At 42.1% G+C, this 24,252-nt stretch overlaps 1 protein-coding gene across 2 annotated transcripts in view; it reads left to right on the top strand.

Annotated features, from left to right (window-relative positions):
* Positions 1 to 24,252, top strand: part of LOC125450110 (solute carrier family 12 member 2) — a 142,089-nt gene that overhangs the window by 7,282 nt on the left and 110,555 nt on the right. For both annotated transcript variants that reach the window (XM_059642703.1, XM_059642698.1), the window contains exons 3-6: positions 6,014 to 6,109; positions 19,722 to 19,861; positions 20,058 to 20,168; positions 21,234 to 21,342. In XM_059642703.1, coding sequence (XP_059498686.1) covers positions 6,014 to 6,109; positions 19,722 to 19,861; positions 20,058 to 20,168; positions 21,234 to 21,342 — 456 coding nt within the window. The remainder of the gene's footprint in view (positions 1 to 6,013; positions 6,110 to 19,721; positions 19,862 to 20,057; positions 20,169 to 21,233; positions 21,343 to 24,252) is intronic.

Genomic DNA, 24,252 nt, shown 5'->3' with positions numbered 1-24,252 from the left:
GAATGGGTTTGTTCAAAAGGAATTGTTTAACTAATTTTTGGTTTGGTTTCTTCACTGAGGGGACAGATTTGATCGGTCATGTGGTAGCTGAAATTCTGAAAGGTATTTGGTCACATGTAATACAGTAGGCTTATCAGCAAGGTTAAAGCCTATGTAATAACCTGGATGGTAGAAGCATAGATATGAAATTAGTGAGTGACCAGAAACAGAAGCAATACACCAGACAACTGTTTCTGCAAGGACAATTTTTATATCAGAACCGCTTACCTCCATTTGTAACTTTATCTTGTGCTGTTTTTTTTTGGTTTTTTGTTCGTTTGTTCATTCAAACTTCCCTTAACTTAAAATATGCTGAGGCGAAATAAAAGACATATACCTAGTGTCAAATATTAACTCCTAGTATTTGTGAAGACATGGGTATAGAATTCCTACAGTGTGGATATGGGCCATTCGGCCCAGCTGGTCCATATTGATCCTCCAAAGAGCGCCCCATCCAGACCCATCCCCCTATCTATTCCTGTAACCTTTTTTTAATCCCATGGCTACCCACCTAGCCTACACATCCCTGGACACTATGGGCAATCTAGCACAGCCAACCCACCTAGCCTGCACATCTTTGGACTGTGGGAGGAAACCAGAGAACCTGGAGGGAACCCACGCAGACACAGGGAGAATGTGCAAACTCCGCACAGACGGTCGCCCAAGGGTGGAATTGAACCTGGATCCGTGCTGTTCTGAGGCAGCAGTACGAACCACTGAGCTACCATGCTGCTAAAGTATTAAAAAAATCTTGAAAGATCAAAAAGCAGTTTGTGTGCCTAGCATGTATGAAATGGGATATTTTACTAGCTAATTAGTATGAAGAATTAGAAGCGACAGCTTAAAATGATTTCTTATAAAAAGTGGAATTGTTTTTAAGAACATTATTTAAAAGTAAGACCGGAGCTTTTGTTGCTCTTGGCTGTGTCACAGCCGTACGTGTTATCTGAACTTCACGCTACAATGTTACTGCTTTATTTCAAATTCAGTTATTATAAGTGAGTTCTATCAGCCCTGCTCAATCCTGTTTTATTGATATTGGCTCATCTGTAAAACAAAATGTGTTTTCTTGGACACTGAATCACATGTTAATTGAACTGGTGACTGTTGAAGAAAATGCTCTCGTCACTCTTTTTAGTTAGCTTAAATTTTTAGGTCTAGTTTGTAAAATTACATCCCATTGCATCCTGCTGCTGGATTGCATGAGACCACTCTGCTACAACCTTACTGTTTATGATTCAGCCCAAATTTGTTGATTTTCTGTTCTGTAGTCTCATCTAATTAAAATTGTCAAGTAATTTGAATTACAATTTTTTAAATTGAGTTTGTATTTTTGTGCTAAGCAAGATACCAATATTTAATTGATTTTTCAGTATTGTTATTAAGTAACGATATTCTGCTGGCCTGATCAGTTTGTTTTTGTTCTAGGACATTTAAATGTGATAAAATTTAGAGAAAAAAAATCTAACACAGGATTCAAAAAGCTACCAGTTATAATCTGGAGTTTAAACCTTAATGGCAGTGCCATGGAGGAGTTGTAGCTTCTCCCATCAGAAGAAATTTCTCCATGTCCACCCTGTTGAGACACTTTCCAGGATCTTGTACATTCAAACAAGTCACCTCTTCCTGTAAAACGCTAGCATTTCCAAATGTAGCCTGCCCACCTGTTCCTCCAAACAACTGTCTTGTTCCAAGTTTTCACTCAGTAAATATTGTGAGCTGTCTCCAAAGCAGTTGCATCATTCCTTAAATAAGGTGACCGGTACTGTGCACAGTATGCCAGGTGCAGTCTTGCCTGTCCTTGAGAATGAAGCATGGCCTCTCTAGGTTGGTACTCTTCCACTTGCAATAATTCTCTTAACCTTTATGCTTACTTGCTGATTTCATGCATGAGGACATGTGGATCCCTCTGCATTTCAGTTCTGTAATCTCTTATCACTTGGGTAATATACTGCTTTTGTATTCTTCCTGCCCAAATAGCAATCTCTCACTTTCCCATGTTATATTCCATTTATCACGATACTGGCTGCTGGCTAAACCCAACTTTTAAGACTAAGGCATATGGAGTCTACTTCAGGAAATTTGGCCACTGTGTGTTCCACCTGTACTCTCATTTCTGAAGTGTAAACAGTTGAATTCTCAATCCCTGTGGCACACTTGTTGCATTTTACCAATCTGAACAAGATGCATTTATACCTAATGTCTGCTTCCTCTTGGCCATCTAATCTTCTACCCATGAGGTTTTATTTTCTGTAGTAAGCTGTGTGGTACCTTTTTTTTATTAAAAACACCTTTTGCATATCTAGGAGTAGGAAATTCACTAGTTGCCCTTCAACTTGAGCCAGAAGGTGGGTTCTTGCTTCAGAATTTTATTGCAAGAAGTATCCCCTGCAATATCTCTCTCTTCCTTTCTATTGATGTCCCTAGCCTAGCATGTCAGTTACTTCAGTCATCTTGGCTGTTAAGCCCTTTAGTATTTTAGACCCTTTAAAAATAAATCTTTAGAACCAATTTTCTGTCCTTTTTCAGGAGTAAGATTGAACTCCACTCTCTGCTCCAGTGAATCTAGCTCTGCATATAGCTGCCTGCCTTTTTTAATTTTTCCTGCCTGTTACCCTAAGTGAGGCTTGGTGCCTGTATCAAAAACAAAGTTGCTGGAAAAGCTTAGCAGGTCTGGCAGCAGCTGTGAAGGAAAAACAAGTTAATGTTTCAGGCCCAGTGACCTTTCCTCAGAATTTAATGCCTGTATCCATGTTCTCACCTTGGCTGCTCCTGTAGTGATGCTGCCTGTCTGTTTCTGGGTCCTTCTCTTACCTTCTCTGACACAGACCAGGAAATAAATTTTGGATCTTTCATGTGTGTACCCTTAGTATGGTATATTGGTCACTGAAGGGAAAAGAGAGGAACATGCTGTTTTAAGAAGCAGAGTTCCTGTGTGTTATTTATTGTGATGCTTTTCATTGACAGATGCTGTGCTACATTTACAAAATATATTCATGTCACCAGATACAGGCTGCATTTTATTTTTTGTTCTGCACGGAGTTTGCCTTATTTCTTACTCTGTCCATTTCAGTCAGAAACGTAAATATTTGCCAGGAGAGTGCTGGTAGCTAGCATGTGATTTGATTGTGATTAATCTGCCTACTCAGGATACAGGTGTGATGTGGTTGTTCCATTAAACTGCCCATTCACTGTAGATTATACTTTTCTTTACATACAGAATACGGAATGTGTGTAAGGCCTCAATGTATGGCTAATTTGAATAGGTATATAACCTTCTGAGAAACTGCTATCCCTGGAATAATGGGATCATGCAATACAGAAGAGGCCCATTGACCCATCAAGTCTGTACTGTCGAAAGTGCTACTCCTTGCACAAGTCCCTCTTTATACACTAGGCAGGCTTAGCCTTGAATGTTATGACATTTCAAGTGCTTATCCAAATAACACTTTATTTTTTTTAAGGTAGTGAGATTTCTCACTTCAGCTATTCTCCCAGGCACTACGTTCCAGACGCACATCGACCTCCTGGCCGAAAACGTTTTTCTCTGAAATTCCCTCTAAACTTCCCACCGTTTATCTTTGAAGTTTGTGCCCCCTTGTTCCCCTTAATCAAAAGGGGAATCACAGCTGCTTTCCGTCCATGCCATCAATCTTGTACACTGCTTCTATCAGGACCCTTCTCGGCCTTATTTGCCTTTTTTTAAAAAGAAGCGCTTACCCAGTTTTTGTTACTGAAATGCTCCATCCCGGGTCACGTCCTGGTGAACCTCCTCTGCACCCCTCTCTCGTAATCCCATCCTTCCTGTAGTGTGGTGACCGGAACTGTACACGGTATTCCAGCTGTGGCCTAACCAAAGTGGTAGCCTCCAGAATACATGGCAACCTAACCTTCTACAAATTCCAATGAAGTCCTGGAATAGCTTTCTACTCCTTCGTCTTATTTTCAGCTGCTACTCTCTTCCACACCCTTCATTTTACCCCTTACTGTTGAGAGAGATCGATCGTAGGAATAATGGCTATGTTGCACTGCTATCACTTTATTGTGAGCTCATTGCCTTGTTTTTTGGTTTAAGTTGTGGCGTTGTGTTGTATGTGGACCTGCCAGACATCAGCTGATGTGAGTGTGCCTGGAGAGTAAGCCTGCAGTGTCTATAACCTGTTTATATTTGCAGTACATGTGGGGAAGGTTAAAGAAAACATTGCCTAACCAACACATGGGAAATGTTCCAACAATTAAAGGTGGCTGTATGCTAATGATGTATATTCTTTTAAAATTGGTTGATGAGCATGTGTGATATTTCCACCTCCCACTAAGTACAAACAGGAATCAAAGAAAATTAGGCAGGTTAGTTGTGTTGGGCACCCTTTGAAAGTATGAAAAACCCTATGTTGGATTTTTCTCTCTCTCGTCACAATTCTATGCTGCTTCACTTGCATCACTGTTTAATGCAGTGCAAACATTGTTTTTGCTAAAATATGATAAGCAATCTTTTGGAAGTTACATGTGGTTTGTCACTTCAAGCATTTGCGAGTATTAAATGTGATAACTGCCATTCAAGGAACTATTTTAAATCCGGTGTTGAAGGAGGGCTGTTGTAGGATGAGGCTTTGTAAAATAATCCTGGTTAACTGTTATGCTTTCAAGAATACAGTGACAGTGATGTTTTTAATGCGTCATTGTTCAGATGCATTATAATCTACCTCCACATCCAAAGCTGCTGCTTTGGTCTCTAGGTACGCATTATACTTCCTTTTTTCTTTTTAATCCTTTGTTGTAATGACATTCCTTCTTAGAAAATTAAGTCTTTGGAGACAATGACTACTTTACTTTTTTGTTTAAAAAAAAATCAAAAGCTGCCTGTTTCCGGCCTGTTCTCGTTGTTCATTTTGTTCTGTAAAAGGGAGATGTGGAAATATGAGCTAATGTGCCAAATTAGAAAAGGAAAAACGTGGCATCTGCCACATGGGAGTTGATAAATCCTACAGTGTGGAAATAGGCCCATTCTCCCTCGCTTCCCGCCCCGCGCGCCTCCCCCACCCATCCCATCCCTGCATTTCCCATAACTAATGCACCCTAACCAACACATCCATGAACACTAGACAGTTTCCCACAATCCACCTAACCTGTGCATCCTTTGGACTGTGGGAAGAAACCAGAACACCCAACGGAAACCTTTGCAGACATTGGGAGTTTGCCCAAACTCCACACAGCTGGTCAAGGCTGGAATTGAACCAGGGTCGCTGGTGCTGTGAGGTAGCAGTGTCGCTACTGAGCCACCGTGCTGCTTTTAATATCTACAAAAGTGGCTTGTTTTATATTGTGGATGCATACTAGCAGCACCAACCTTTGACCTTCCCAAACATTAGGAGCTGGTGTCATTAGGAATCTTGGCATAAGATAGAATTGGCTAACACTTTTTTTTAAGGGCACACTTTTCAGATTAACATTTTTATAAAGATTCAAGGCTATCAGTACAGTTCTCTGCTTTACTGAAAATCTTATTGAACAGCTTTAACGTTTTGGATATTTGAAATCCGTGCTTAACTTTTTTTTTGCCAAATAGAGTTGTGTGGCAACTATGTTCCTTTGTACATCATATTGGGGAACAACATGGCAGGGAAAACAGAACTTTACAGTGCCGCTGTGAGCTACAAGCAATGTTAGCTATTGGCTTTTAAACCAAACTGTCAGAGTTGCCCATGTTGTAATAAAGTAGTGATTAAATTTTAAAGCTGATTATTTTGCAAAATGCTTTGAAGTTGCACTAGAAGCCAATATCCCTCTGTGCTACAACATTGTCTAAACATATTCCTGACAGTCCAATAAATGGCATAGCTCTTTAACTTGCTGTTTATAGTCCCTAACTATATACTTAGAAATACTGGAAATTGTGGACTTCTGTTTTGAAACATGAGTTTGAATTTTACTTCAAACCCATTTGTATGACTGATTATTATTCTTTTGCGAACAGGTCTTGCTGTTGTAGTCATTGCCATGGCGACTGTTGTGACCACTATCACAGGACTGTCAACATCTGCTATAACCACCAATGGATTTGTTCGTGGAGGTAATGGTTTCAGGTTTCTGTCTTTTGCAGTGTATTGATATCAGTGTGTGTATGTGATATGCTGTGTCTCTGGGATCACGAAAGAATCTAATCACATTTCCTCCCCTCAACATGTAATTGTTTGCTTCATCTGTAAATGGAGGATTGATGAATTATTTTCAGATCAGTTTTTTTGCTTCCTAGGCATCTTTTCACTTCCCAGTGACAAAAGTTGAAAGATGGTTGCAATCAATGAAACAACTTTTTAAGACTACAGTAACTCTTCTCATTCATGTGCTTAGTAACTTGTTTGTCCAGTAATAATTTGCTCTGTAGCAGCTGCCTAAGCTGGGTGTGGAATCGTTTCAAAATGAAGTTTTATTTTTAATGGTGTCTTGGATTTGCACTCTGACGTCCTGCAGTGAAACACAATGACAGAATTCTGTCCTTGTCTAGCTTCTGTCATTCGATGCCCTGCACAGAAATACAAGGCTGTTCATTGAAGTACCCTGAATAATCAGCCATACAAATAGGTTTGAAATAAAATTCTGATGAAAACATCTTAACAATTTTGCTTGTGATCAAGATGCAGGATCATCTTGTTTTTAAAGTTCTAATTGCTCTATATTAAATCAGTAGTTACAGAATTACATGTGACAAGGTTATAATTGCTCCGGAGAGAGTACAGAGAAGATTTGCTAGTATGGTGCCGGGGCTGGAGAATTGTAGCTACGAGGAGCTATTGGAGAATTTGGCGTTTTTCTTGGCATGCAGAAGGCTGAGGGGTGATGTAATTGTTTTGATCCTCACAAAATTGAGGGGTAGAGATAGAACAGAGATGGAACTGATTTCCCTTGGCAGAACGTTTAAAAACCCAGGGTCATAGCTTGAATCTAAGTGGCAAAAGGATTAAAGTAGATGTGAGGAAATAGGGTGGCAGGTGTCTGGATTTTGCTGCCTGAGTTGGTGGTTTGGACAGAGACCCTGAACACACTCTTGAAAGTACCTGGATCTGCGCCTTTAAGTGCTGTAAGCTGCAGGGCTATGGCCATGTGCTGGGAAATGGGATTAGAAAAAGTATCTGTCTCCGGGTCAGCATGGACAAGAAAAGACTATATAGCCCCCTTCTGTGGATCAATGGCACAATACCCACTTTCATGTTTGCAGTTGTCAAAATTGGTTCTTGGTTTTCAGATGTGCCCTGAAAGTGTTCTGATTCTATTTTTTTTGCTTATAAGAAGCTGTTAGTGTGAAGTTCATAGCTGAAGAAGCTGAGACTGAAATTTAAGACTAAGATAAGGAGGAATTTATTCTCTGGGAGTTGTCTTTGGAGCTTGCTGCCATAAAGCTGTGGGAGCAGAGTCTTCGAAGGCTGTGTATTTATGGCTGACACAAATTCTTGATCAGTTGGGGAATTGAGTTGTGGGGGGAGAAAACAGAAAATTGGATGTGAGGAGTGTCAGATAAGTCATGATTTTATTGAAATGGCAGCACAGCCTTAAGGGACTGAATGGCCTACTGTCCCTCTTTCTGAAGGTCTTAAGCATGTCCACCAGCTTACTAACTCTCTTTAGAGATAGAAGGAACTGCAGATGCTGGAGAATCTGAGACAGCAAGGTATAGAGCTGGATCAACACAGGCCAAGCAGCAGCATAGGAGCAAGAATGCTGATGTTTCAGGCCTAGACCCTGCTTCAGAAACATCAGCTTTTCTGCTCCTCTGCTGCATGGCCTGCTGTGTTCATCCAGCTCTGCACCTTGTTATCTCTTATAACTAATTTTAGGTTGGTTTTGTTGTTTTAATATGTAGGCTAGAAACTATGACAGTCCGTTCTTTTTCTATCTGCCCTCTGTCCATACCTCTGTTTGAAACATGTTCTCCTCCATCCCAGTCTTTTGCACATTAGTGTGGCACTCTGAATTCCTGTGCATGACTATAACAGGCTTTTTAAATCCTACTGAAATAATAGAACAACATAGCTGTCCTCCTGGCTCACCTTCCTTCATCCCTCCTTTTCTCTTTGGTCACAATCCTATCCACTGCATCTATCTTGATCCTCTTGGGGGAGGAGGTGTCAGAAAAATTAGAAATAAATAAGCCTGGGAGTGTTAGACCTGCTGAGCCAGACATCAATGGTGGGTAAGTTGTTGGAGCTGATTCTGAATGCATTTGCAGAGGCAAGGAATGATTTGTGATAGTCAGCATGGTTTTGTGCCAGGAAAATCATGTCTCTCAAACTGGATTGAATTTTTGAAATGAAGTAACCAAAAGGATTGAGGGCAGAGTTTTGGACGTTGTCTTCATGGACTTTAGTAAAGCCTTTGACAAGGTTCCACATGGTAGCTTAATTAGTGAAGTTAGATCATACGGGATTCAGTGTGAGCCTGCCAATTGGATACAAAATAGGGTTGACAGTAGGATAGAGGGTGGTAGTATTTTGGACTGCAGACCCGTGACCAATGGTGTTCTGCAGGGATCAGCGCTGTGTCCACTTTTGTCATTTTTTATAAATTTATTTAGGAATATAGGAGGCATGGTTAGTAAGTTTGCAGATAACCCCAAAATTGGTCGTATTGTGGACAGTGAAGAAGCTTATCTAAGATCTTGATGGATTGGGTCAATGGGCTGAGGAGTGGCAGAATTGAATTTGGATAAATGTGAGGTGTTGCATTTGGGTAAAACAAGGCTAAGACTTATACAATTAATGTAGGGTCCTGGATAGTGTTGTAGAACAGAGACCCAGGGGTTCAGATACACAATTCTATGAAATCTGTCACAGGTCAGTCGGGTGGGTGGTTAAAAAGGTGTTTAGCATGCTTGCCTTCATTGATCAGATGATTAAATGTAGGAGTTGAGAGGTCATGTTGAAGTTGTACAGGATGTAGGTGAGGCCTTTTCTGGAGTTGTTTGCACTTCTGGTTGCCCTGATATAGAAAGGATTTTAACAAACTGGAGGGGGTTTAGAGTATTTACTGAATGATGGAGGATTTCAGTTATTAAAAAAATGCTTTATAGGCTGGGACATCTTGGAAATACCTGGAGCGTATGGGGTTGAGGGGTGACTTTCATAAAAGGCTTATAAAAGTCGTGAGGAATGTAGTTAAGGTGAATAACAAAGATCTTCTCCCGGAAGTGGGGGAGTTCAAAACTTGTGGGCAGATTTTTAAGGTGAGAGGAGGAAGATTTCAAAAGGGCATTAGGGCAATGTTTTTTTTTAGAAATGGATTTTTGTGTGGAATGAATTGTCAGAGAGAATTGGTAGTTGCAGCTACAGTTCCAAAATTTAAAAGACGCAGAACATAGAACAGAACAGAACAGTACAGCACAGTACAGTTCCTTTGGCCCATGATGCCATGAGAGTAAACCGGTTGTGGTGTATATGGATTTCAGCAAGGCGTTCGATAAGGACCCCACAATAGGCTATTGTACAAAATGCGGAGGCATGGAATTGTGGGAGATACAGCAGTTTGGATCGGAAATTGGCTTGCTGAAAGAAGACAGAGGGTGGTAGTTGATGGGAAATCTTCATCCTGGCGACCAGTTACTAGTGGTGTGCCGCAAGGGTCAATGTTGGGTCCACTGCTGTTTGTCATTTGTATAAATGACATGGGTGAGGGCGTAGAAGAATGGGTTAGTAAATTTGCAGACAACACTAAGGTCGGTGGAGTGCTGGATAGTGACGAAGGATGCTGTAGGTTGCAGAGAGACATAGATAAGCTGCAGAGCTGGGCTGAGAGGTGGCAAATGGAGTTTAATGCAGACAAGTGTGAGGTGATGCACTTTGGTAGGAGTAACCGGAAGGCAAAGTACAGGGCTAATGGTAAGATTCTTAATATTGTAGATGCGCAGAGAGATCTTGGTGTCCATGTTCTCAGATCCTTGAAAGTTGCCACCCAGGTTGACAGGGCTGTGAAGGTGTACAGTGTTTTAGCTTTTATTAATAGAGGGATCGAGTTCCGGAACCAAGAGGTTATGGTGAAGCTGTACAAAACTCTGGTGCGGCCGCTCTTGGAGTATTGTGTACAATTCTGGTCACCGCATTATAAGAAGGATGTGGAAGCTTTGGAAAGGGGTGTAGAGGAGATTTACTAGGATGTTGCCCGGTATGGAGGGAAGGTCTTGCGAGGAAAGGCTGAGAGACTTGAGACCCTTCATTAGAGAGAAGGTTGAGAGGTGCCTTAATTGAAACGTATAAAATAATCAGACGGTTGGATAGGGAGAGCCTTTTTTCTAGGATGGTGACAGCAAGCATGAGGGGGCAAAGCTTTAAATTGAGGGGTGAAAGATGTAGGACAGATGTCAGAGGTGGTTTCTTTACTCAGAGTAGTAAGGGAATGGAACACTTTGCCTGCAACGGTCCTGAATTCGCCATTGGATGAGCATATGGATGTGCATGGAATAGTGTAGGTTAGATGGGCTTGATCGGTATGACAGGTCAGCACAACAGCGAGGGCTGAAGGGCCTGTACTGTGCTGTAACGTTCTATGTATATTCTATGTTGTGCCGAACTTTTACCCTAATCCTAAGGTCTATCTAACCTCCACCCCTACCTTTATACTGTCATCCATATGCCTATCTAATAGCTGCTTAAATGCCCCTAAATGAGGCCGACTCCACTACCCCTTTCAATGCATTCCATGCCCCTACCACTGATTAAAGAACCTACCTCTGACGTCTTCCCTATATCTACTTCCACTCACTTTAAAACTCTGCCCCCTCGTAAAAGCTACCTCCAACCTAGGAAAAAGTCTCTGGCTGTCTACTCTATCTATACCTCTGTTATGTACACCTCTATCAAATCACCTCCTCATCCTTCATTTTTCTAAAGAGAAAAGCCCTAGCTATCTCAACTTTTCCCTGTAAGACCACCCCTCCATTTCAGGCAACATCCTGGTAAATCTCCTCTGCACCTTTCCCAATGCTTCCACCTCTTTCCTGTAATGAGGTGGCCAGGACTGGACACAATACTCCAGATGTGACATTTAGATAAGTTCATGAATGAGAATGGTTTGGATGGATATGGGCCAAATGCAGCCAGTTTGGGAGCGCTGTTGACATGGACTGGTTGAACTGAAGGGTTTGTTTCAGTGCTGTGTAGCACTCTATAAAGGTTGGACAAGACTGGTGAGTTCCTGCTCTGGGCACTTCTCACCCAGCTGGTGTTTGCGGCGAATTCAGGAATTCTAACCACGTTCCCAGTGGAGATCCCCTTCACACGAGAGCAGTCTCTCACACTCTGAACCAGCAGTGAGGAGATAGCAAGGACACAACAGCAGGGATGATCTCTCAGTGAAATAGATGGTGAAATGTTTAATTGGTTAATGAAGAGCTGCACTGTTACCACCTTCTAACTGTGTAGGTTCGAGAGGCTGCAAAGTCACTGCTCACTTCCTTGGCCACCTTCCAGTCTGGTCTCCTTGGTTGACAAAGGTGCTGTCTGTGTCTTCACCCTTTTTTTAAACTGAAGTCTCTCCACCCCCTCAGCAAACCTCCCTGTAAGAATGGGACTCTTTGAAGAGCAGCCTTCCTCCTCCACCTCGCTATTTGCGGGGGCTGCAGCCCATAGCGAACATTCTAAAACTGCCTTGATCCTTTTTTAAATTCACAATCATCCTCCCTCCTGTCAAAGTAACCACGCTGTCTTACCCATTCCCTTCCCCCACCCTGCCCCCTGGCCCTTCCCCCTAATAAAATGGTGGCTGGGCAGTATGGTGGGAGCAAGATTTGCATTTATATAGCGCTTTTCATGACCATCGCAAAGCTCCAATCAGTTCATACCCAAGGAAGTACTTTTGAAGGGTCATCACTTATTAGTGTTTAAAACATGGCAGTCAACTTTCACCCAGTGGACAGCAATGCAACAATAATTAGAAAATCATCATTTTGTGGTGTTGGCAGGATAGATATTGGCCCAGACACTAGATACAGGTACTCTGCTCCTCAACGTAGTTATTTAATCAACCCAAATAGACAAATGGAGTCTTGATTAGTCTCTCCTGAAAAATGGTACCTCTGACAATGAAATACTCCGTCCATGTTGCTCTGGAGTGGGTGTGAAACTGATTAACCAGGACACTGGTTATGCACCCCCCCCCCCCCCCACCACCCCCAAGACAGCTAATGGGCCCTCTGTTTTCTCATTTAAACAGTCTGAATGTGGGCTGGCTGTATTGTTATCAAATGTGGAAGGGTGAATCTAGCTGATTACAACTAATGTTTCATTCTTGAGCATGGTTAAAATAGGACTTGTTTTACAGTAGTAGTGAAGAGCCAATCGCTTCTGGTTTTGTTAGTTTATTATCATCTAACATTCATTGTAACTCACTGGGATGTGGAATTGTGGCAAAATGTAAAGTCTAGATATGTGCATAATCCCTAATTTTTTTTCAAGTTCAGCCCAGGTTCCTTCCACTTAACAAGAAATTGCTATTTATTACAGCCACTGCATTCTAGCTGCAGGTAAACTGTTAAATTAAACTGAAAATTTAAGTAAATTCTCAAACTTTAATTCTTTATCCACTGGAAAAGCATTATTAGGGGAAAGAAACAAGAGAAATCTGGGAAAATAATGGAATTGGTTCTTCCTGATTTGAAGATTGAAGCGAAACACTAAATGTAATTCCGTAAACGTCAAAATTATTAAACTATGTCTAAGAATTTGCAGTATTCCTGGGTGAAGTCCTCACACTGTCCCATCAATACTTTTTATTTCTTTCTCCCAGTTTCCTTTTAAAGAAGTTACCTAATTGATGCTGACCACCTTCAATATCAGATATAGCACAATTCTTCATACCTGTTATGTCAAGCAGTTTTCTCGGTCCACTTGGCTCGGACCATAAGACACAGGAGTGGAAGTAAGGCCATTCGGCCCATCAAGTCCACTCCTCCATTTAAATCATGGCTGATGGGCATTTCAACTCCGCTTCCCTGCACTCTCCCCATAGCCCTTGATTCCTTGTGAGATCAAGAATTTGTCGATCTCTGCCTTGAAGGCATCCAACGTCCTGGCCTCCTCTGCTCCGTGGTAATGAATTCCACAAGGCTACCACTCTCTGGCTGAAGAAATGTTGTCTCATTTCAGTTTTAAATTTACCCCCGCTAATTTTAAGGCTGTGCCCACGGGTCCTAGTCTCCCTGCCTAATGGAAACAACTTCCCAGCATCCACCCCTTCTAAGCCATACATTATCTTGTAAGTTTCTGTTAGATCTCTCCTCAACCTTCTAAACTCTAATGAGTACAATACCAGGATCCTTAGCTGTTCATCTTATGTTAAACCTACCATTCCAGGGATCATCCATGTGAATCTCCGCTGGACACACTCCAGGGCTAGTATGTTCTTCCTGAGGTGTGGGGCCCAAAATTGGACACAGTATTCTAAATGGGGCCTAACTAGAGCTTTATAAAGTCTCAGAAGCACATTGCTGCTTTTATATTCCAACCCTCTTGAGATAAATGACAACATTACATTTGCTTTCTTAATCACGGACTCTACCTGCAAGTTCTCTTTTAGAGAATCCTGGACCAGCGCTCCCAGATCCCAGGAGTGGGAGCATTGGCCAGTTTTCAAAGAGATAATGGAAGTTTGCTGATCTTGGTAATGTTGGTTAATTTTGAGTGCGGTGCTGTCCTATGTGAACTTCAGTGGAAATCGCTTTGTACAAATGATCTCTCCCTGAAACCGGCGCTTGCCTTCCAATATTATCCAGCATTTCTCAACAATTCATTGTGTGACTAAAATAGTTTGAATTAGTTGAATGCAAGTATTTTGTCTTTAACTCAGACAGTAAGAACTGCCAATGTTGGAGTTAGATAAGTGTGGAGCTGGAGGGGCACAGCAGGCCAGGCAGCATCAGGAGCAGGAAAGCTGACGTTTCAGGTCAGGCCCCTTCAGAAATGGAGGAGGGTTGGGGCTGGGGTAGTTAGGTGGGATGGTGATAGGTGAGTGCAGGAAGGGAGTAATGGGGATTGGTCAGTGAGATGGGAGGAGCGGATAGGTTGGAGTGAAGACGGGCAGGTTGTCAGGTCAACACGGCAGGGATTAAAGGGAGGGTTGGTCATGGGTTGAGTCTGGGGGTGGAGAGATTTTGTAGCTGGAGAAATCCATGCTTAGGCCATCATACTGTAGACTCCCGAGCTGCAATATGAGGTGTTGCTCCTCCAGTTTGTGGGTGCCATCATTTTGACACTGAAGGAGACACTGGATGGACATGTCTAAGGAATGGGAGGGGGAATTTGAAATGTTTTGTGACTGGAAGGTGTTGTCGTTTGTTGTAAGCAGAGTGCAAGTGCTCTACAAAGTGGTCTCCAAGCCTCTGCTTGGTCTCCCCGATGTGGCCTCCTCTACATTGGGAACAGCGGATGCAATAGACTATGTTAGCGGATGTGTAGGTGAACCTCAGATGTGAAACGTTTGGATGGGGGTGAGGGGGTAGGTGTAGAAGCAGGTGTAGCATCTGCGGCTGGGAAAAGTGCTGTGGGGTGGTGGGGCTAGAGGGGAGTGTGGAGCAGATGAGGGAGTTATGGAGAGAGGTCCCTATGGAAGGCAGATAAGGGTGGGGAGGAAATATATCCTTCGCAGTGGGGTCAGATTGCAGGTGGCAGAAGTGGCAGGGAACGGTACATTGAATCCGGAGGTTATGGGGTGGTACATGAGAACCAAGGGGATTCTGCCTTTTGTTTCTGTTGTGTGGAGGGGGCGCAGGAAGCGCAAGAGATGTGGTAGGGAGCATTTTCTACCACTGAATTGGGGTAGATGCGATCCTTGAAATAAGAGGACATCTGGGATATTCTGAAGTGGAACGCCCCATCTTGAGAGCAGATGCAGCAGCCTCATCCCATGACTACCCCCCCCCCCCCCCCCCCCAATCCCCACTTCCTTGACCTGACACAACCTGTCCATCTTCTCTCCCAAGATAATAAAATGTGAGGCTGGATGAACACAGCAGGCCAAGCAGCATCTCAGGAGCACAAAAGCTGACGTTTCGGGCCTAGACCCTTCATCCTCTCTGAAGGGCCTAGGCCCGAAACGTCAGCTTTTGTGCTCCTGAGATGCTGCTTGGCCTGCTGTGTTCATCCAGCCTCACATTTTATTATCTTGGAATTCTCCAGCATCTGCAGTTCCCATTATCTCATCTTCTCTCCCACTTGTCTGCAGGAAGTGCTACACCTCCTACACCTTCTTCCCCCAACCTCTCCCCACCCCCATCCCCCACCAACACCACCCCGCTTCTTTCACTGCTCATCTTGTGAGCCCTTGATCATAGTGAGGGCTCAGGAGAGGGTGGGGTGATGAGCCAGAGGCAAGTGGAGTTGCATGTTTCTTTACATAAAAGGATTTTTCAATCTAATTTAAAAATGTGGACATTAGCACTGTGAAATATTTCAACTAGGAGCCTAGTTCCACATTACCACAGCTTTTACATCAGTTACAGTGAGTGAAGAAACGCAATTAACTTATTGGAGATAATGGGAACTGCAGATGCTGGAGAATTCCAAGATAATAAAATGTGAGGCTGGATGAACACATCAGGCCAAGCAGCATCTCAGGAGCACAAAAGCTGACGTTTCGGGCCTAGACCCTTCATCAGAGAGGGGGATGGGGAGACGGAACTGGAATAAATAGGGAGAGGGGGAGGCAGACCGAAGTTTGAGAGAAAAGAAGATAGGTGGAGAGAGTATAGGTAGGGAGGGGATAGGTCAGTCCAGGGAAGACGGACAGGTCAAGGAGGTGGGATGAGGTTAGTAGGTAGCTGGGGGTGCGGCTTGGGGTGGGAGGAAGGGATGGGTGAGAGGAAGAACCAATTAACTTATTGTTGTTTCACTTTTAAATTTGCATTTTTCTGGTAATCACCGTAACTAGATGAGGATTTGCTGCACACGTTTTGAAAATGAGTTATTTTAATGTAAATTTTTATACATGAGAAAATTAGACAGGTTGCCACTCAATTAATTTTTTCTGGAATAAGATTTAGTGCACTGTCTTCCAGTCCAGTTTCTGGGGATTTTTGATTTTCCAAATTACTTCAAACATGAATTTGCTTTATCACATATCATAAATCCTAAATCATACACCTCCGAGCACCCAGTCTGACAGTTGCAGCTGGTGGAAACTTGAACCAAACTTGGTTAATCTGGACAAGCAAGGCAGGGCTCCAAAGAAGGGAATATTTCTTTCAAAATTTCAGTAAGAATAATACTGTAATATTTTTGAAGAGCTTAACTGCGTGGAAACTTCATCCCATTAGCTTTACTCCCTACTGAAGACTCAATTCCTTCACCTATCCGCTAAACCGTTGATGTGAAACATGTGTGTTTGAAATGGAGCAACTTTTTTGTGTTAGTAAAAACCATGCATGCACACAGTTTAATGCTCTTTCCATGCTGAGAATGTAACATGCTTTGCTGTTGTGAAGATTAATACCTCTGCATTTAAAATTAAATGTGCTTTTTGTCTTACTCCTTTTATTATTCTTCTGTGTAGAATAGTCACATAGTTCAATTCCCTTTACAGCAGAGAAAGAGGCCCTTCAGCCCATCATATTGAACTTTATCTCCGTTTTTGATGACTGCCTGTGTCTTTCCCCACTGCTGCTAGGTCCTCTCTTTTAAATGTCTAAGGTTTAGAAGATGGAGTTCATTTTGGAACATACCTATCCATTTCATCTTGCTTGCAGCCTTTTTTCTAGAGCTTTGATCAATTCCTGGTCTAAGTAACCACTGACAGTAAGCATACTGTATGCTATGGTGAAGGAAAGTCCATGTACTGTGCATTTTGGATCTATCGATGGAATTCAAATTTGCATGTTTCAGACCTTGCAGTAACTAATCCTGGGCTTGAGGACTTCCATCCTTACAAAATGAAGTATATGATTCTGTTTAATTCCCAAATATTAATTCTTCCACTTTTATGGTGGAGATCACTGGACATGTCATTTGTGTGTAACACTATACAATAATTCATTTATTTTTATCCCCCCCCCCCAACCCCCACTTTGTTTCAATCTCAGCTTGGGTTTAGATTTCTATGCCTCTGATATGCAAGCTTATCTGATCCAGTTTAATATTTGACAGAATCATTTGGGCTCCTAAAACAAAGCATTTGTGTTATCAAAACAATGCTTCATGAAATCTTATGAAAATTTGTTCATCTTTCTTAAATCTGTCAACGTGCTTCAAATTGGATTTCATTTCGTTTAGCTGACTAAGGGTTCTAGTTGCAAATGCAAAAAAAACCTGAGTAGACTAGAGTCTCATTGTTAAGGCTGTTCTGCAACATGAGGAGAACTGGGAATGTTCCTAATGTAGTTAATGTTCACTCCATTGTGATAATGCTGAAGAAAGAGTTGCATGATGCAGAGAAGCCCAGTGTTGTGTGTCACAATTTAATAAATAAACACTTATAAAGTTTAAAATGTTGCTGCCACATTTACCAAGTAAATGATTTCTCATAACTGCACCATGTTGCAAACAGTAATTAAATGTGCCTAAGTACTTTTGACGCACTAAATGATTGCTGATCATTTGATCTATTACAAGGTGTGGATGAAGTCAGGGTATTCTGGATAGTTATGGTTTCTGCACTAACTAGTTCCACATTACCACAGCTTTTACATCAGTTAGTGATTTGTTTTTGTGATTTTTGTGCTGTAACCATTGTACGTTCAAATTCTGAAAGCTCGAACTGAAAATATTTCAGCATTGTTTTACTGTGTAATGTCGAAGAGTTGACAGTTAAGATGAAAATTCTGAATTTTGCTTTTGTCCATACCCAGTTACATAAGAATTTTAAGTGAGTGGATGCACGACTTTTTCTCTCAAACTCCAGATTATTTCTGAAACATCTGACATGCCAGAAAGACTCGTGCATGTTTGTGAAGAAACGTAATGCAGGCAATAGTCTCTTGCAAATTACTTTTATTTAAAAGGGCAACCATGTTATAGGATTGATTTTAATTGAGCCTGGTACTATTGTCAACCCAAATTCGAATTATCTACAACTTTGTTTTTTAATTTTACAGCTTCAAACAGTCTGTCCAATGCACAGTTCTTGATATTTTGATCTGTATTGCTTGTGGTACCTCACTTCTTATTTTGTATGGTTTTTCAGTTCACAGTGGATAATTGAGAACTGATGACTCTGATCCACTGTGACCTGTTCTCAAAGCAATGCTGGGATCCAGGGAATGGTTGTGTGCCCCCTGGAGTTGAGCCAAATTAAGGCTTGATTTTTCTTTTAAATTTTAAAACCAGGTTATTTAGAACCCAATGACTCACCTGTCCTTCAAGTCACACTTTGACTTTTTGTTGCCATGGAATTTCTTATTGAAGGTCAGGCAGGAAAACATGCCCTGGGAGCTGAATGGGAGCATTTATAATCCTTATCTTGTTACAGGTGGTGGTACATAGTTAGGAGCCAACCCAAGTCAAGGCAAAGGCGGAAACTATGAATTGCAAGCTTGTTCCTCCCAATAATCCTGCCCATGAGTCATGCTGGCTAAGAGATGGCACCAAGCCATGCCAAATGATTGACTCAAATAATTAAACTTGTAGAACTGAGCATTCTGATTATGGGTGCAGTTGTTCTTGTAGACTGCCTGGCTTGTGACTATCTTGTTTCTTTCTTTAAAGGATACTTGATGCCCACTTGGATGTGAGATACAAGGGTTTACTGTAATCAAGGGTAATGAATGCAAGAAGTTACTTTTTGTATCTCACAACAATGGGTTGCCTGCATCCTCCTGTGTGTCTGTGACATTCCATCACAGATGAATCATCATCTCAAAAAGAAAATGACTAGTTTCATTACTCAGTAACACTACCATTTAGCACTTTTTTTTTAAAACCTGTATGTACAAATCTAGGGTGTAAAAGTTTACACAAGCTATTATAAAACCGGAGAACTTGGTATCTTTCTACTATTTAAGAAATTCAGTAATGATTGATTCAGTGTGGAAGAGCGTTTGGTAATCATGCTGATGCTCCTGCAGAAAGGAGCAACTCATTTTAGCCCCACACTCCTGCCTTTCAACACACAATTAGATTCCTGCTTCTGAGGAAGTGTCACCAGACCCAAAACACTAACTTTTTTTTTTCCTTCACCAACGTCAGACCTGCTGAGCTTTTCTGGCAACTTTTGTTTTTGAGACTAATTTCCATGGGTTTAAACTTATGTCCTTGATTTTGTATCCTGATGTTCTGAAGTTGAGGATTCCAGGTGCCTTTTATTAACCATTGTCTCAAAGTACCCTATGACTTGCAATGATTTTTGAATATATTCCCCAAGGTCCCTCTGCTCCTACACACCTTTTGGAAATGTGTTCTATATTTTGTTTTTTCCTTTTTTTCCTTAGTAAAATTAAGCACCTTTGCATTATCTACTACATCACCTGGTATTCCTCTAGCTGGTGTCCCCATAAAATTTATCACTATCCTCTCCAAGTTCTCACCAATGTTTTCAAGTTTTTGCTTTGAGATCCATGAATTTTGAAACTGCATCCTGTACTCTCGGGTGTGTCTGATTTGTTTAACATCTGGTTTAACTTCGTTTTGGCTTTGATTTGTCATGTCACTTGCCCTCCTGCTAAGCAGATGTTATCTTCAAATGAATGCCAATAAAACTGCATTTCTCTGTAGGTGGAGCGTACTATTTGATATCCAGAAGTTTGGGGCCTGAGTTCGGTGGTGCAATTGGCCTCATTTTTGCCTTTGCCAATGCAGTAGCTGTAGCCATGTATGTGGTTGGCTTTGCAGAGACTGTTAGAGATTTGCTTGTGGTAAGTTGAATCAGCGGAATCAGTCATGTCATGTACATTACTCCAACACTTGAACAAGAGCACAAATTTAAACGTCAAGGTCCTCGTTGCCTTAGTTAAGTGATTTTTGAACTGTTGGTTTTACTGCAGTAATGAATATGATCTAAACTATTTAATTTAGCAAAGCTGATTCACTTTCTTTTTTTCACTTCTTGAGGAACATAATGCACTCATGATTGATGAAATAAATGATATCAGAATCATAGGAACCATTACTGTTGTGATCCTGTTTGGCATATCGGTCGCGGGAATGGAATGGGAAGCGAAGGTAGGATCCTGAAGCCTGCTTTTCGGAAAGAAATACTGAAAAATGGATACTGTGCTCGCGCTCTCTCTCGCGTGTGCTCCATAGTTTTGGATCTTTGTAATGGTACTTTGAGGCAAGTCTAAGAGGCTACTTGAAAGGTTTTTTGTTTAAATCTAGCAGAAAGAACCTAGTCCCGCAGCGGTGAACCCAAGAATGTTTGAAAGCAGTGGGTTGTGAGGCAAAGCTGGATCTGGGATAAAAGACAATGGAGAGCTTGGAGTCAGGGGGAAGCATTAATTGTTAACTCAGGAAAATGGGAGCTGGAGTTGGCCATTCAACCCTTTTGAGCCTGCTCCACCATTCATTTTATAATCATGGCTGACCACCCAACATGCTAGCTTCGACTCCTTCTTAAAAACCATGAAATATTTTGGTCTCCCTGCTTTCTGTGGTAGTGAATTCCCCAAGCTCATCATTTTATTTCTTTCTGTCTCCTCATTTTGCATGTCCACTGTCTCTCCCTCCATTCTCTAATATTTCTGAATTCCAGTGAGCACAATCCCTCCTGACTCCATCTGTCCAGCCATCCCAGGAATTGTCTGATTAAACCCTAGCTGCACGCCCTCTAGAGCAGGAACATGCTCAGATAAGGAAAACAAAACTGCACAAACAGTTCCCAGCTATGGCCTCATCGATTCCCAGTGTAACTACAAGTCATCCCTGTTCTTGAAAATATATTCACAAATTAGATATTTATCAACTGTATGGCTGCCTTGTTGTCAGAATCTATTCTTGTTTCTAGCAAGTTATACATTGCAATTTTGTGTAATAGAATAATCTATAATGGTTTGATTTGTAAGCTTGTCTGTAGACAGCAGAGTAGCATAAGTATCTGTGTCCCAGTACGATCGGCTGGTTTCTAGTGAACAAAATTGACCATTTCCCATAATATAACCCAAGTACTGTAACCTGTACCTAGCAAGTGAAGCATGCTATTGACACAGATCCTGCACAATATTGTGAACTTCCCAGAATAACAATTGTAATTTAAATGGTCCTTTTTAAAAATTTTTTCTTTTGCTGCAGGCGCAAATTGTGCTTTTGGGAATTCTGCTGATTGCCATAATTAACTTCGTAGTGGGAACTTTCATTCCAGCTCATGACAAACGAGCAAAAGGATTTTTTAATTACCAAAGTAAGTGACAAAATTAAAATTGCATTTTTTTGAGTGGTTCTGCCTCTATAAATTGTAGCTCTGACGATAGTGTGTAGAAATCACTGTTGCAGCAATGTTTCTGGAACAGCTGGCAGAAAGAGTTTGAAAGCTGTTACTTCATGTTTGTGTCAGTCAGATCCAAACAGTTTGGTTACTGTTGGAGCAAATCAGCCGAGTCTTTGAAGTTTTTAAAAAATGGTCTCCAAAAAAGAGGGGGTGTAGCACTACTAATCAGAGAGGGTATCACAGCTACAGAAGCTTCCATTGTCGAGGAAGATCTGCCTACCGAGTCAGTGTGGGTGGAAATTAGGAACAGCAAGGGAGTAGCCACCTCGTTAGGGGTTTACTACAGGCCCCCCAATAGCAGCAGGGAGATTGAAGAAAGCATAGGTCGGCAGATTTTGGAAAAGTGCGGATGTAGTATGGTTGTTGTAATGGGTGACTTTAACTTTCCCAATATTGATTGGAACCTGCTTCGAGCAGAAGATTTGAATGGAGCTGTTTTTGTAAGGTGTGTTCGGGAGGGTTTCCTAACGCAGTACGTTGACAGGCCGACGAGGGGAGAGGCCATTCTAGACTTGATGCTCGGAAACGAGCCGGGGCAGGTATCAGATCTTGTGGTGGGAGAGCATTTTGGTGATAGTGACCATAACTGCCTCACATTCTACATAGCTATGGAGAAGGAGAGGATTAGGCAAAATGGGTGGATATTTAATTGGGGAAGAGGAATCTGTGACACGATTAGACATGAGTTAGGAAGCATGGACTGAGAGCAGTTGTTCCATGGTAAGGGCACTATAGGCATGTGGAGACTGTTTAAGGAACAGTTGTTGCGAGTGATGAATAAATATGTCCCTCTGAGACAGGCAAGAAGGGGTAAGATAAAGGAACCGTGGATGATGAGAGTGGTGGAGCTTCTCGTCAAAAGGAAGAAGGTAGCTGACATAAGGTGGAGGAAGCTAGGGGCAAGCTCAGCTCTAGAGGATTACAGGCAGGCGAGGAAGGAGCTCAAAAATGGTCTGAGGAGAGCCAGGAGGGGGCACGAGAAAGGCTTGGCAGAACGGATTAGGGAGAACACAAAGGCATTTTACACTTATGTGAGGAATAAGAGAATGGTCAAAGAGTAGGGCCGATCAGGGATAGCATAGGGAACTTGTGTGTGGAGTCTGAGGTGGTAGGGGAAGCCCTAAATGAGTTTCTTGCTTCTGTCTTTACGAAAGAAACGAACTTTGTAGTGAATGAAACCTTTGAAGAGCAGGTGTGCATGCTGGAATGGATAGAGATGGAGGAAGCTGATGTGCTGAAAATTTTGTCAAACATTAAGATTGACAAGTCGCCAGGCCCGGGCCAGATTTGTCCTCGGCTGCTTTGGGAAGCAAGAAATGCAATTGCTTCGCCACTTGCGAAGATCTTTGCATTCTTGCTCTCCACTGGAGTTGTACCGGAGGACTAGAGAGAGGCAAATGTAATTCCTCCCTTCAAGAAAGGAAATAGGGAAATCTCTGGCAATTACAGACCGGGAAATCTCACGTCTGTCGTCTGCAAGATGTTAGAAAGGATTCTGAGGGATAGGATTTATGACCATCTGGAAGAGCAGGGCTTGATTAAATGCAGTCAATATGGCTTTGTGAGGGCAGGTCATGCCTCACAAACCTTATCGTGTTTTTTGAGGATGTGACTAGAAAAGTTGATGAGGGTCGAGCTGTGGATGTGGTGTATATGGACTTCAGCAAGGCATTTGATAAGGTTCCCCATGGTAGGCTCATTCAGAAGGTCAGGAGGAATGGGATACAGGGGAACTTAGCTGTCTGGATACAGAATTGGCTGGCCAACAGAAGACAGCGAGTGGTAGTAGAAGGAAAATATTCTGCCTGGAAGTGAGTGGTGTTCCACAGGGCTCTGTCCTTGGGCCTCTACTGTTTGTAATTTTTATTAATGACTTGGATGAGGGCGATTGAAGGATGGGTCAGCAAGTTTGCAGACGACATGAAGTTTGGAGGTGTCGTTGACAGTATAAGAGGGCTGTTGTAGGCTGCAGTGGGACATTGACAGGATGCAGAGATGGGCTGAGAGGTGGCAGATGGAATTCAATCTGGATAAATGCAAGGTGATGCATTTTGGAAGGTCGAATTTGAAAGCTGAGTACAGGATTAAAGATAGGATTCTTGGCAGTGTGGAGGAACAGAGGGATCTTGGTGTGCAGATACATGGATCCCTTAAAATGGCCACCCAAGTGGACAGGGTTGTTAAGAAAGCATATGGTGTTTTGGCTTTGATTAGAAGGGGGATTGAGTTTAAGAGTCGTGAGATCTTGTTGCAGCTCTATAAAACTTTGGTTAGACCACACTTGGAATACTGCGTCCAGTTCTGGTCGCCGTATTATAGGAAAGATGTGGATGCTTTGGAGATGGTTCAGAGGAGGTTTACCAGGATGCTGCCTGGACTGGAGGGCTTATCTTATGAAGAGAGGTTGACTGAGCTTGGACTTTTTTCATTGGAGAAAAGGATGAGGAGAGGGGACCTAATTGAGGTATACAAGATAATGAGAGGCATAGATAGAGTTGATAGCCAGACACTATTTCCCAGGGCAGAAAAGGCTAACACGAGGGGGTCATAGTTTTAAGCTGGTTGGAGGAAAGTATAGAGGGGATGTCAGAGGCGGGTTGTTTACACAGAGTTGTGAGAGCATGGAATACATTGCCAGCAGCAGTTGTGGAAGCAAGGTCATTGGGGACATTTAAGAGACTGGGCATGCATATGGTCACAGAAACTTGAGGGTGCTTACATGAGGATCAATGGTCAGCACAACATTGTGGGCTGAAGGGCCATAGAACTGTTCTATGTTCTAAATGTAATAAATCCTGTAACAGGTTTTTTCCAAACACTAAT

This window comes from Stegostoma tigrinum, chromosome 3 (genome assembly GCF_030684315.1).
Source record: "Stegostoma tigrinum isolate sSteTig4 chromosome 3, sSteTig4.hap1, whole genome shotgun sequence".
NCBI classification, from domain to species: Eukaryota; Metazoa; Chordata; class Chondrichthyes; order Orectolobiformes; family Stegostomatidae; genus Stegostoma; species Stegostoma tigrinum.
Note: the sequence above shows the minus strand (reverse complement) of the source record. Positions and strands in the feature narration are given on the sequence as shown.